General features: G+C 41.7%; 1 protein-coding gene across 1 annotated transcript in view; it reads right to left on the bottom strand.

The window, feature by feature from the left end:
• Positions 1-793: 793 nt before the first annotated feature.
• ZC3H14 (zinc finger CCCH-type containing 14) overlaps positions 794-13,971 on the bottom strand; it is a 125,057-nt gene continuing 111,879 nt past the window's right edge. Inside the window, exons 14-17 of the mRNA XM_053697578.1 lie at positions 6,989-7,125; positions 6,795-6,883; positions 6,560-6,666; positions 794-1,122 (exon numbers count right to left, since the gene is read on the bottom strand). Of these exons, the coding sequence (XP_053553553.1) occupies positions 1,116-1,122; positions 6,560-6,666; positions 6,795-6,883; positions 6,989-7,125 (340 nt within the window). The 3' untranslated portion in view covers positions 794-1,115. The remainder of the gene's footprint in view (positions 1,123-6,559; positions 6,667-6,794; positions 6,884-6,988; positions 7,126-13,971) is intronic.

The raw sequence follows: 13,971 nt of genomic DNA on the forward strand, positions 1-13,971 counted from the left end.
ACTGTTCAGTAGCCTCCACTAAGGACTCAGATAAGATTTTGTACCAATCTATATATTGTGCCAAATGGTTTATATTTTGTATCTACATATCTATGTGCACATAGTTACAATTCATTTGAAAACTATATCTGTATATATACCAACAGTTATATTTGGTTTTCTGAGCGCCCCCTAGGGTTGGACACGAGAATGTCATCAACAGGTTTGTTAGTCCTATTTCATGTCTAAAACACTTCCCAGTGATCTCATATTTACATATGCAAAAATATACAGATACATTAAAACCACTGGCATTCAAAACTGCAAACAGTTCACCTCTAATCTGTTAGCTACTGGCAATTTTACAATCAAACTTGACATGAAGTTGACACTGTGCACTTACCTCAATATAAAACATACATACGTTGTTACTCGCAGAGTAAACGTGTCAGCATATGTAATCATTCAGTTATTGTCAATTGCCGCAGGCGTTCGTGGTAGTGTAATTCTTCACAAACATGGATAAAAGAGCTACAACTACTTCAGAGAGAGCACTGGTTTTCTACAAAGAGCATTATATTTGTGATAATGCAGATTCACACAAAGTTGCTTATGTCAGTTGAATACCCAGTTGGTAAATCAGTTGACATCAGAAATATTTGCACACAAGCAACAAAGTGACAGACACACAATATCATAAATAGTAGAGAAGCCATTAGAATTTGTGTTCATTTTGAATGGCCATCGAAATATTTCTATAATTTAAATATATTTGATCTGCGTCACTTTGGTAGATGCAGGAAGACTCAACACAAAGGTTTAAAAATAGATTTAATGCGAAGACCACTCTGTACAACCAGTTGAATATTCCAGCTGAAAATTTCACAATTTATAAAATTAGGAAAAAGCAGATCTTACAAATGGAGAGATTTCAGCGGCATAAAAAAAATGATATTTACACAATTAGATAAATCTTTAAAACATAAACACAACACACACACAAAAAAAAGGGAAAAAGTGGCCATATAAGTCGTTCGTCTGGGCTGGTGAAGGATGGATAATTTTAGTACTGTAACCGAAGCAAAGGGGGGGGGGGGGGAGGAAAAAAATCCATCGTAGCTCTCAGCACAATCCTGTTATTCACTGAAAAATGAAACAAAAACCATGATCAGCTGAGGATAGAAAACTGTGGCTTTACATCTCAGGAGGCAATGAAAAGCAAGTGAAGATACCATAATATAAAACTGTATTAGACTGCAAGAATGTATGAGATGAGATCACAATTATTAAAGGGACATGAACCCAACATTTTACTTTCATGACTCAAATAGAGCATATAATTTTTAAAAGTTTCAAATGTACTTCTTTTATCAAATTTGCTTTGTTGTCACCTTGTTGAAGTGATTACCTAGGTAGGAACTGTGCACATGCCTGGAGTACTATATTGCAGCACATTATGAAAACACTGCTGCAAATATATAACATTGTTAAGGCATTCTCCTGAACCTATATAACTGCTATTCAACAATCATTACAAACCTAAATAAATTAGATTTCCCATTTAAAGTACAATTTGTCATAGTATTATGTAATAGTATTTTTTCATTCATTCTCTCAATTTATAAGCAAACATTGGCGCTGCGTAATCTGTTGGTGCTCTACAAATACCTGCTAATAATAATAACAATGCAACAAAAAGCGGACCGGTTGTATTTTTCGGTAACTTGATTTGTGTTTTGTTCTATATAATTTATTAGGCTTGTGTATTTGTTTCGTTACCAACGTGAATACGTAAAGAAAACATGGATATTACATTTTGTTCTTACAAAACGAATATACAAACAAAAGCACCAACTAATTTAAAAAAACAAAACAAAAAAACATAATTTATGCTTACCAGATAAATTCCTTTCCTTCCTGGCAGGGAGAGTCCACGACTTCTTTCCTTACTGTTGAGAAATACAACACCTGGCCACCAGGAGGAAGCAAAGACACCCCAGCCAAAGGCTTAAATATCCCTCTCACTTCCCCTATCCCCCAGTCATTCTGCCGAGGGAACTAGGAAAAGTAGGGCGGGGTCGTAGACTCTCCCAGCCAGGAAGGAAAGGAATTTATCTGGTAAGCATTAATTATGTTTTCCTTCCATAAGGCAGGGAGAGTCCACGACTTCATTCCTTACTGTTGGGAAAACTATACCCAAGCTCCTGAGGACACTGAATGAATAACAGGAGGGAACAGAAAAAGAGGCGGACCCTATTCTGAGGGCACCACAGCCTGAAAAACTTTTCTCCCGAAAGCTGCTTCAGCCTAAGTAAAAACATCAAACTTGTAAAATTTAGAAAAGGTGTGTAAGGAAGACCAGGCCACTTACAAATCTAATCCATAGAGGCTTCGTTCTTAAAAGGAGGAAGCCACTGCTCAAGTGGAATGAGTTGTTATCCTCTCATGAGGCTGATGTCCCGCTGTCTCGTAAGCTAAGCGGATGACACTCCTCAACCAGAAAGATAGGGAAGTCATAGAAGCCTTCTGCCCCTTACGCTTCCCTGAGTAGACAACAGAGAGGAAGATTGTCTTAACTCCTTAGTAGCCTGAAGATAAAACTTCAAAGCATGAACCACATCCAGATTGTGAAGCAAACGTTCCTTCTCTAAAGAAGGATTAAGACAAAATGAAGGCACAACAATCTCTTGATTGATGTTGCGATCCGACACTACCTTAGGAAGGAAATCTAATTTGGTACGTAAAACCCCCTTATCAGCATGGAAAACAAGATAAGGGGGATCACATTGAAAGGCAGACATCTCAGACACTCTGCGCACAGAGGCTATTGCCAACAAAAAGAGAACTTTCCAAGATAATTTAATGTCAACAGCATGCATAGGCTCAAATGGAGCCTGTTGCAAAACATGAAGAACAAGATTGAGGCTCCAAGGCGGAGCCTCAGATCTAAACACAGGTCTGATCCTAGTCAGAGCCTTGACAAATGACTGCACATCCGGGAGTTCAGCCAATCTCTTGTGCAGTAACACAGACAGAGCCGAGATCTGTCCCTTCAGGGAACTAGCAGATAGACGCTTCTCCAGTCCATCCTGGAGAAAAGATAAAATTCTGGAAACCTTAAGCTTGTGCCAGGAAAACCCACGCCCTTCGCACCAGTATAAGTAAGTCCTCCACACTTTATGGTAGATACGACGAGTAACTGGTTTAAGAGCTTGAATCAGAGTATCGATAACACACTCAGAAAAACCTCTCTTGGCTAAGACTATGCGTTTAATCTCCACGCAGTAAGCCTCAGAGAATCTAGATTTTGATGTACAAATGGACCTTGTATCAGCAGGTCTCTGCGACAAGGCAACTTCCACGGCAGAGATGATGACATCCCCACCAGATCCGTGAACCATGTCCTTCGCAGCCACGATGGAGAAATCTGGAGCACTGATGCTCGCTCCGGCTTGATGTGTGCCACTACACAAGGAAGACGCGGTAATGGAAGAAAAAGACATAGGAGTTTGAACCTCCAAGGCACTGCTTGGGCGTCTACTAGCTCCGCTTGAGGATCCCTCGACCTCGACCTGTACCTGGGTAGTTTGGTACTGAGGCGGTATGCCATGAGATCCATCTCTGGCATCCCCCACTCACTGCATATCTCTGTAAATACCTTGGGGTGGAGAGACCATTCCCCCGGTGAAAGAAAGGATTGTCTGCTGAGGAAATCGGCTTCCCAGTTGTCCACACTTGGAATGGGGATTGCTGACAGCGTGCAGCTCTGGGACTCTGCTCACTCCAGTATCCGAGATACTTCTCCCATCGCCAAGGAACTTCTCGTTCCCCCCTGATGGTTGATATAGGCAACCGACATTATATTGTCTGATTGGAATTTGATAAACGTTGATGAACCCAGAATGGGCCAAGCCTTCAGACCTTTGAAGATTGCCCGGAGTTCCAGAATATTTATCGGAAGGAAGGACTCCTCCTGAGTCCACAGTCCTTGTGCCTTCCTGGAACCCCAAACGGCTCCCCAGACGGAGAGGCTTACGTCCGTAGTCACAATCTCCCAGGACGGTCTCAAGAAGCATGTGCCTCGGGACAGATGATCTGGACAGAGCCACCAAGAGAGCGATTCTCTCGATTGCTTATCTAACACAATCTGTTGAGACAGATTTAAATGGTCGCCGTTCCACTGTCTCAGCATACATAGTTGTAAGGGCCTGAGACGGAATTATGTTCATACAGGACACCATGAGTCCAATCACCTCCATACACTGAGCCACAGAGGGACTCAAGGAGGCCTGGAGAGCAAGACATGCAGAAGTTAGCTTGCAACGTTCTCTGGTCTGGGCTTACGTCCGTAGTCACAATCTCCCAGGACGGTCTCAAGAAGCATGTGCCTCTGGACAGATGATCTGGACAGAGCCACCAAGAGAGCGATTCTCTCGATTGCTTATCTAACACAATCTGTTGAGACAGATCTAAATGGTCGCCGTTCCACTGTCTCAGCATACATAGTTGTAAGGGCCTGAGACGGAATTATGTTCATACAGGACACCATGAGTCCAATCACCTCCATACACTGAGCCACAGAGGGACTCAAGGAGGCCTGGAGAGCAAGACATGCAGAAGTTAGCTTGCAACGTTCTCTGGTCTGTTAGAAATATCCTTATGGGTAAGGAATCTATTATAGTACACATAATTCACCCTGGTATTCGGAATACGATAACTCTTTTCAAAGTTTATCTTCCATCCATGTGATTGAAGAAGACTGAGAAGGGACTCCGAGTGCTCTTCCGCTAGACGAAAAGATGGTGCATGTACCAAAATATCATCCAGATAAGGTGCTACTGCAATACCTTGGGTTCTGGCAACAGCTAGAAGAGCCCCCAGAACCTTCGTAAAAATACTTGGGGCAGTAGCTAGACCAAACGGAAGTGCAATGGACTGAAAGTGCTGATCCAGATAGGCAAACCTCAGGAACTGAAAATGGTCCCTGTGTATAGGAACGTGAAGGTACGCATCTTTCAGGTCTATGGTTCTCATAAACTGTCCTTCCTGAACCAGAGGAAGAATTGACCGAACCGAGACCATCTTGAAGGAGGGAACACTGAGAAACTTGTTTAGACACATTAAGCCCAGAATTGGACAGAAAGTCCCCTCCTCCTTTGGGACCACGAAAAGGTTTGAATAGAACCCCAAAACCTCTTAAGTAGGCACCGGGACAAATACTCCTAGAAAGGAAAAATGCTGTACGCACCCTAGAAACGCAGCCTTCTTTTCTGGCCTGGTAGACAGACTTGAGAATAGGAATCTTCCCCTGGGCGTATGAGATTTGAAACCTATCCTGTATCCCAGAGATACGACCTCCAGGTTCGAGCAAAAAAGACACAGCCTATGAGCCCAAAACCCCCCACACATTAGCAGTATACCAAACCCCAAACTGTTTCAATAATCTCCCTGAAGGAGATATTTACCCTTGATCCTATTGAGGCATAAAGGAGCCACACTGTGACCCTGCATAGAGTTTTAAAATTTATATAACAAAAATCAGTCTTACCCTCTAGGATCCATGCTGTGGAACAGGCACAGCCTCTCAACTGTGACAGTCTTGTAGCAGCGCTCCCGACATGGACTTGACTGTGAAAGAGCAGGCAGTGAAACTCGTCAACACTGATTGCTATGGAGTTGTTAGTGACCATCTCGATGGGTTCGCAGAAAAACTTTCCCTGCATCTCAAGACTAACTTTCATCAATACTCTCACTGAGAGGTTGACATGACTACTTAAAACTCCAGTCATTTCTCGAAGGGAACATACCCCATACAGGACTATCCAAATCTTCTGACAATTCTCTGCCATCCTCCTGTCGTGATGGAAGGCAAAGAATGACTGGGGAATAGGGTAAGTGGGAGGGATATATAAGCCTTTGGCTAGGTTGTGTCGGCCTCCTCCTGGTGGCCAGGTGTTGTATTTCCCAACAGTAAGGAATGAAGTCGTGGACACTCCCTGCCTTATGGAATGAAAACAAGAAATACTGACTAAATTATCAGTATTTGTTTCCTTTACATTAGCTTTGTGTGTTAAGTACTTACCTCTAGCACGCTGGAGAGTTGCGCTAATCCGGATCCTTCTTAACAGAGCTCCGGGCTGCGCTAATAGGAAGCTTATCACGGCGGATCCCAGAGTCTGCGTTAAAGGAGAAGGTCCTCTAGCGAAGGCTCTGGGATGTGCAGTGCTAAGCCACCTGTTAGTGTGGCCCCGGGGGCTCTGTAAAAGAGGGCCGAGATTAAGGGGGCTCCCCAAGCTAGAAGTCTAAGGCTACAGGTGAACTTTTTCACCAGTAGCAAAGGAACACTTACATTTGTTAACGAAAATTAATGTAAATGTTCCCTGAATATTCAGTATGAAATGAATACTGCAGCAGACAAATATTCAGAAAACTAATTTTTCTGAATATACGCTCACAAAAATTCATCTGAACCAAAATTTTCACTGCTAAACGCTTAATAAACTGGTTGGAATTTTTTTTTTATTGTACGCTCCATATGAATCATTTTAATTTTAAGATCACTTTCATTGGAGAGACTCACCTGGCTTGTGCCCGTGTCCACGTTAATGCATGTCTGGGAGGAACAGCCACTGAAGGATGGTAATATTTACAGTCTGGTCGTCTACACAGGGTGCTGAACCTACAGGGCTAAAGGAAACACAAAACATAGGTGTTGTGTGTAATTAAAATTTTGTTCACAGTAATAAGTTATTGTCAAAATGTGCAGCCGATGAACAACAGAGAATACACCCTTTTCACTCCTAATACTAACTTACCTTTGGATGGTAGAAGGGACACTCCGTTTTCTTACAAGCTGGGAAAAATCGGCAAAGTGGAGCCGTGGGTTGTGTGATTTGTACAGGTACTAAAATCAATAACACAAAAATACAGAGCAATAAAGATATGATGCTATTTAAAAGAAAAAAAAAGGCATTACATATAAATGACATAAGAAAAAGAAGTAGGTTACCTGACTTTGTAGGCGGAGCAGGCATCCTTCTGCTAGCATGTGTAAAAGGGCAGTCTGCTTTTGAACACTTTGCATCATATTTACAGTTCGGGTGGATGAAGAAACACTTATCGGCAAACTTGCATTTTGGAAAAGATCTGGAGGAAAATATGACAGAAGTGAATGAACATATAGAACTGGTGTGCTAGCTGGAGGCGCTGGTTCAGCTTAGTGCAAACTTGTATCAGTCGTTGGTGTCTTCCTTTCTTTGCTCGGTTGTATAACTCTAGGTGCAAAATAGTGGTGCTGAAATATCAGGCAATACACCATACAAAGGTGAATATCTACTCACAGTGTATATACCAGGTTACCGGCTCTTTCCCAATATGAAAAGACAATATCACACATTCAGTAAAAAACGTGTGTCTTTATTTGGCTCAACGCGTTTCAATGGTCCCAGCCGTCTTTCTCAAGAGCAATAAAAGTGCTTTACAAACCAAAGCATACCTTTCCGCTGCACAGGCGGCCTTTAAATACATATAAGTAACGCTACCTGCTTCCCCATTGGAGGATAGCAGGTTTACACCCGATTCAAAATTTCAATTGTGAGTTTAAAATAAACATCTAAACTCACAATTGAATCGGGTGTAAACCTGCTCTCCTCCAATGGGGAAGCAGGTAGCGTTACTGATATGTATTTAACCCTTTAAGAACACAGCTTTCAGTTTGCTCAATTGTTTTAGGACGGAAAAATTCCGTCATATGTCCTTAAGAGGTTAAAGGCCGCTTGTGCAGCGGAAAGGTATGCTTTGATTTGTAAAGCACTTTTATTGCTCTTGAGAAAAACGGTTGGGACCGTTGAAACGCGTTGAGCCAAATAAAGACACACTTTTTTACTGAATCTGTGATATTGTCTTTTCATATTGGGAAGGAGACGGTAACCTGCAATATACACTGTGAGTAGATATTCACCTTTGTACGGTGTGTTGCCTGATATTTCAGCACCACTATTTTGCACCTAGAGTTATACAACCGAGGAAAGAAAGGAAGACACCTGATCTATTCAAACAGACCTTGGGAGAGACTGTGGGACGGCTGCGGTTCACCAGAAGGGGAAAGTATTAACACATATTATACACCTGTTTGCGAACATATAGAACTGTATTTTTCTTTTCTATAAGGGTTTTCAAATAAAGACATGCAATCAACACCTATTTTTAGCAGGACTTAGAAAACTGTTTAAGGTTATAATGAAACTTGTGATATATGTGTGCACAATTCATTGGGCAATAGGTATAACTTCCACAGCTGTAGCAGTATTTATTTTCATATCTATGAAAGCAAAAACACTATTAAAGAAAAAACAAACAAAAAAAACCCACTCTATATGAAAAACTCAAATGCAATAAAATAAAATGCATATCATGCCTCTTATTTTCCGCAGTGGCTTAAGGGACACGTCAAAATTAAAGTTTCATGATTCAGATAGAACATGCAGTTTTAAGAGACTTTGCAATTTACTTCCATTATCAAATTGTGCATAGTATTTTCTTATGCACACTTTCTGAGGTATCAGCTACTACTGATCAGTGAGCATGGAGTTCACAGTGTATGTGTATATATATATATATATATATATATATATATATATATATGTGTGTGTGTGTGTGTGTCTGTGACTGGCTTATAGCTGTCACGTGATACAGAGGGCCAGCAAATTTGACTAAATTTTAAAATTGTCAGAAAAAAAAAAGAGAATTTATGCTTACCGGATAAATTTGTTTCTTCTTAGACACGATGAGTCCACCGATCATCTTCATTACTTATGGGATATTCACCTCCTGGTCAGCAGGAGGAGGCAAAGAGCACCTACAGCAGAGCTGTTAAATAGCTCCTCCCTTCCCTCCCAATCCAGTCATTCGACCGACGTTAAGAAGAGAAAGGAAAAGTCAAGGTGCAGAGGTGTCTGAAGTTTACAAAAATAACAACCTATCTTAAAAGAACAGGGATGGGCCGTGGACTCATCGTGTCTAAGAAGAAACAAATTTATCAGGTAAGCATAAATTTTCTTTTCTTCTTAAAGACATGATGAGTCCACGGATCATCTTCATTACTTATGGGATCCAATACCCAAGCTAGAGTACACGGAAGATACGGGAGGGACAAGACAGGAAACCTAAACGGAAGGCACCACTGCACGAAAAACCTTTCTCCCAAAAGCAACCTCAGCCGAGGCAAAAGTATCAAATTTGTAAAAGTGTGAAGAGAAGACCAAGTTGCAGCCTTGCAAATCTGTTCCACAGAAGCTTCATTGTTGAATGCCCATGAGGAAGCAACAGCCCTAGTGGAAAGAGCCGTAATCCTTTCAAGAGGCTGCTGTCCAGCAGTTTCGTATGCCAAACATATAATACACTTTAGCCAAAAGGAAAGAGAAACAGCCGTAGCTTTTTGTCACTTACATTTGCCTGAAAATACCACAAAAAAATAGGAAGACTGGCGAAAATCTTTAGCCGCCTGTAAATAAAACTTCCAAGTACGAACTACATCCAAATTGTGTAAGAACCTCTCCTTCTTAGAAGGATCAGGACACAAGGAAGGTACAACAATCTCCTGATTAGTGTTTCGACCGGAAACAACCATGAGAAGAAATTCAAATTCCGTACGCAAGACGACCTTATCCGCATGAAAAATAAGGTAAGGAGCTCACATTGTAACGCTGAGAGCTCAGACACTCTGCGAGCAGAATAAATCGCTACCAGAAATAAAACCTTCCAAGATAACAACTTGATAGCTAAGGAATGCATAGGTTCAAACGGACCCCCTTGAAGAACCTTAAGAACTAAATTAAGACTCCATGGAGGAGTAACTTGTCTAAACACAGGCCTAATCCTGCTTAAGACCTGACAAAAAGACTGAACATCAGGGATATCAGCTAGACGCTTGTGTAACAGGATAGATAATGCTGAAATTTGACCCTTTAAGGAACTTGTTGATAAGAATTTCTCAAATCCTCAAATTCTAGGAATCCCAACTCTTCTCCAGGAGTAGCCCTTGGATTTGCACCAAAAATGGTATTTACGCCAAATCTTATGGTAAATCTTCCTAGTGACAGGCTTACGAACCTGAATCAAAAAGTCTATGACTGAGTCAGAAAAACCTCGCTTGGCTAGGATCAGCCATTCAATCTCCAAGCAGTCAGCTTAAGAGAATCTAGATTTGGATGATGGAAGGATCCCTTAATCAGAAGGTCCTTTTGAAATGGAAGCCTCCAAGGGGGTAGAGACAACATCTCTACCAGGTCTGCATACCAGATCCTGCAAAGCCAGGCTGGAGCTATGAGAATCACTGAAGCCCTTTCCTGTTTGATCCAGACAATCACTCGAGGAAGGAAAGCAAATGGAGGAAAAGGATATGCTAGATTGAAGGACCAAGAGGCCGACAGAGCATCTATCAGAGCCGCCTGAGGATCTTTGGATCTCGACCCATACCTCGGAAGTTTGGCATTCTGTCTGGATGCCATGAGATCCAACTCCGGCTTACTCTATTAGAGGATCAGACTGGAGAACACATCCAGATGAAGACCCACTCCCCGGATGAAAGGTCTGTCTGCTCAAAAAATCTGCCTCCCAGAAGTCCGCTCCTGGGAATAGGATTGTCGACAGACAACAAGAATGGGTCTCCACCCACTGAATTATTTTGGAGACCTCTGTCATCGCCAAGGAAATCCTTGTTCCTCCCTGATCGATGTAGGCAATCGACGTTATGTTGTCCGAATGGAACCTGGCAAACTGAACTGAAGTCAGCTGAGGCCAGGCCAGGTGAGCATTATAGATTGCTCTCAGATCTAGAATGTTTATGGGTAACAGAGACCCTGTCTGAGACCATATCCCCCGAGCCCTCAGGGAGTCCCAAACTGCTCCCCACCCCAGAAGGCTGGCATCTGTTGTCACAATCTCCCAGGATGGTCTGCAAAAACATGTTCCCTGGGAGAGATGAGCTAGAGACAACCACCAACGAAGAGACGCCTTTGTCTCCCATGCTAATAGACGTCGAGGGGACAAGTCCAAATATTTTTTGAGCATGCCCAACTGCAGAGCTCTGAGATGAAAGCAAGCAAACCGGATGATGTCCATTGCTGCTAACATCAGATCTATTAACTCCATCCACTGAGCCACTGAAAGGTGAGAAGATTGCAGAGCCAGGCAAAAATCGATAATCTTTAACTTCCCGACATCTGTCAGAAAAAACTTCATAGACAGAGAATCTATGATGGTCCTTAGAAAGGTCACTCATGTATGAGGAACTAAAGAGCTCTTTTCTAGATTCACCTTCCACCCGTGTGACCTTAGGAAAGTCACTTGAGTGATATTGCTAGCTGAAATGACGGTGCCTGAACTAGAATGTCGTCCAGATACGCCAACGCAATGCCTTTTGAACAACGTACTGAAAACAGAGACCCCTGAACCTTTGTGAAGATTCTGGGAGCCGTGGCAAAACCAAAAGGAAGAGCCACAAACTGGAAATGTTTATCTAGAAAGACAAACCCTAAGAACCTGTGATGATCCCTGAGAAAGGGAATATGCAGGTACGCGTCCTTTAATCCTTAATTGATCCTCTTGGACCCAAGAAAGAATGAAAACGAATAGTTTCCAACTGGAAGGACGGTCCACTAAGAAATTTGTTTAGACTCTTGAAATCTAAAAAGTGGTCTAAAGGTTCCCTCCTGTTTGGGAACCACAACCTGATTGGGATATAAAACCCAGAACCGGTACCTGCATTAGAAATGGAACAATTATTCCCAGGTCTGAGAAGTCTCCTACGCAGTGTAAGAACACCTCTCTCTGTGTCTGAACTACAGATAATCTTGAAACACGAAACCTGCCTCAGGAGAGCTTTTGATCGAACCCAAGCTTGAGCAAGGACGGAAAGTCTGCCCCTTACAAGATTCGATCCCGGATCGGGAGCATGTCCTTCATGCTGTCCTGATTCAACATCAGGCTATGATCCTTTTTTTTTTTTTTTAAATCTTTAAAATTTTCAAAAGAGATTATTTCCCTCAAGCCAGGTCCCAACAGGGACTTCTCCTTGTAAGGAATTACTAAAACCTTAGACTTAGAACATATCTCCGTAGAACAAGGCTCTAACCATAAAGCCCTGTGAGCTGGAACAGAGCAAACTATACTCCCAGTTTGATAAGTTGAAGAATTTGAAATAAAGGAATTAGCCAATTTGAAAGCTTTAATCTTGTCCTAGATTTTATCCAGGGAAGTTTCTGACTTAGTAGCAACAGACAATGCATCAAGCAAATCCGCCGTTGCACTAGTGACGGTAGACAAATACACCCCTGGTTGCCAGTGTAAGCCCTGGTGTACATCCCACTTGTAATCTTTGTCCATGGGACCTATCCTCTAAAGGAATAGCAGTTCACTTATCTAAGCTGAAACTACTCCGTCCCCCCCAGAAAATGTTTGTCCAGCTTCCTTAGCTGAGTCGGTGATAGGAAACAGTTTTGTAAACATAGGGAATGCCTCCATCCTTATAATTCACTGGACGCACTAGTATAGATTACATTACTGGATGTACTATGTTGGGGACGCCCAGGATAGATAAAAACTCCTAAAGTAACAATTCCATCTGAGTCTGAGAATTCTCTCACAGATAATCCCAACGTATATTCCTCCTTCAGTAACATGGAGGAACCATGAGGAATAGCAACTACTAAAATAATTCCTAGTAATGTTTTCTACCTTGTGGGAAAAAAACATAATATATCATAACTCAGAGTGGAGTGTAAAAGGAAACGCAGTGCACTGCATGTGGGCCATAAATTTTTGTGGGACACTATAGAAGAAATTTGTGGCATAACTTGACTATCATCAACAGACACCTAAACAGCAATCGCTTTACAAGGAGTAGGTTCAGAAAAATATATACATAATTTTTTTTTACTGTCTCTTTAATCTTAAAAGTAACTTTATTTTTGTGTGCTTTTGTACCATCCAAAGTCAAAAAGGATGAATTAACAAATAAACAGCTGAAATTCTGTAATAAAATGTACACATACAAAACGTTACTGTCTCTTTAAATCTTAAAAGTAACTTTATTTTTGTGTGCTTTTGTTCCATCCTAAGACACAAAGGATGAAGTAACAAATAAACACCTGAAATTCTGTAATAAAATTCACACATAAAGAACGTTACTGTCTCTTTAAATCTTAAAAGTAACTCTTTATTTTTGTGTGCGATTGTGCCATCCAAAGTCACAACGGATGAAGTAAGAAAAAGCTGAAATTCTTTCAATAAAATTAGCAGCTAACGTTTCTTTTAAATTTTAAACTGTAACTTTATTTTTGTGTACAGCAAACAAATAAACATTGAAAGAAATGCAACTAAAAACGTCATGTACCCTTTCTGGATCAAGACATGACAGTTTGAACAACTGATCCAGAGCGCGGTTGTAGCACTACCCGGACCCACCTAGGCTAAAGAGACTACTTAGCTAGTACACTTGCTGAGGCTCCTACACAGAAAACGTTCTAACTCTGATTGAAACGGAATAGCCAAGTCCCAAACATAGCTCCGCCCTTCGTGGGCATGATAATCACATCCCAGAGCCTGCAGCACAATAACAAGACATAGAAATATGCGCTGCTGACACAAAAAAAGCGCCAAAACTAAACCCCGCCCTTCGTGGGTGTAATAAACAAGCTCTCCCGGTCGCCATTATAATATTTAGAAATAGACTACCGGGAGATGTCCTGAAAAACTCTGAGCCTGGGGACAAGCTGCAACACCAGTGAAATAAAACACAAAACAGCTCATACCACTGAACTGAGCCAGTCCATAAACACAATATGATAAGAGATTTAGCCTTCCCTAAGCCACAGGGCATACCCCTCATGGTGTCCACTCGAATCAAATGTCCCCCAAGCCCCAGTGCCTGCTATAATCATGCTGTCAGAAAATCCTCCTATAGGAGATATTTGTCCCAATAAAGTGCTATAC

This window comes from Bombina bombina, chromosome 1 (assembly GCF_027579735.1).
Source record: "Bombina bombina isolate aBomBom1 chromosome 1, aBomBom1.pri, whole genome shotgun sequence".
NCBI lineage: Eukaryota > Metazoa > Chordata > Amphibia > Anura > Bombinatoridae > Bombina > Bombina bombina.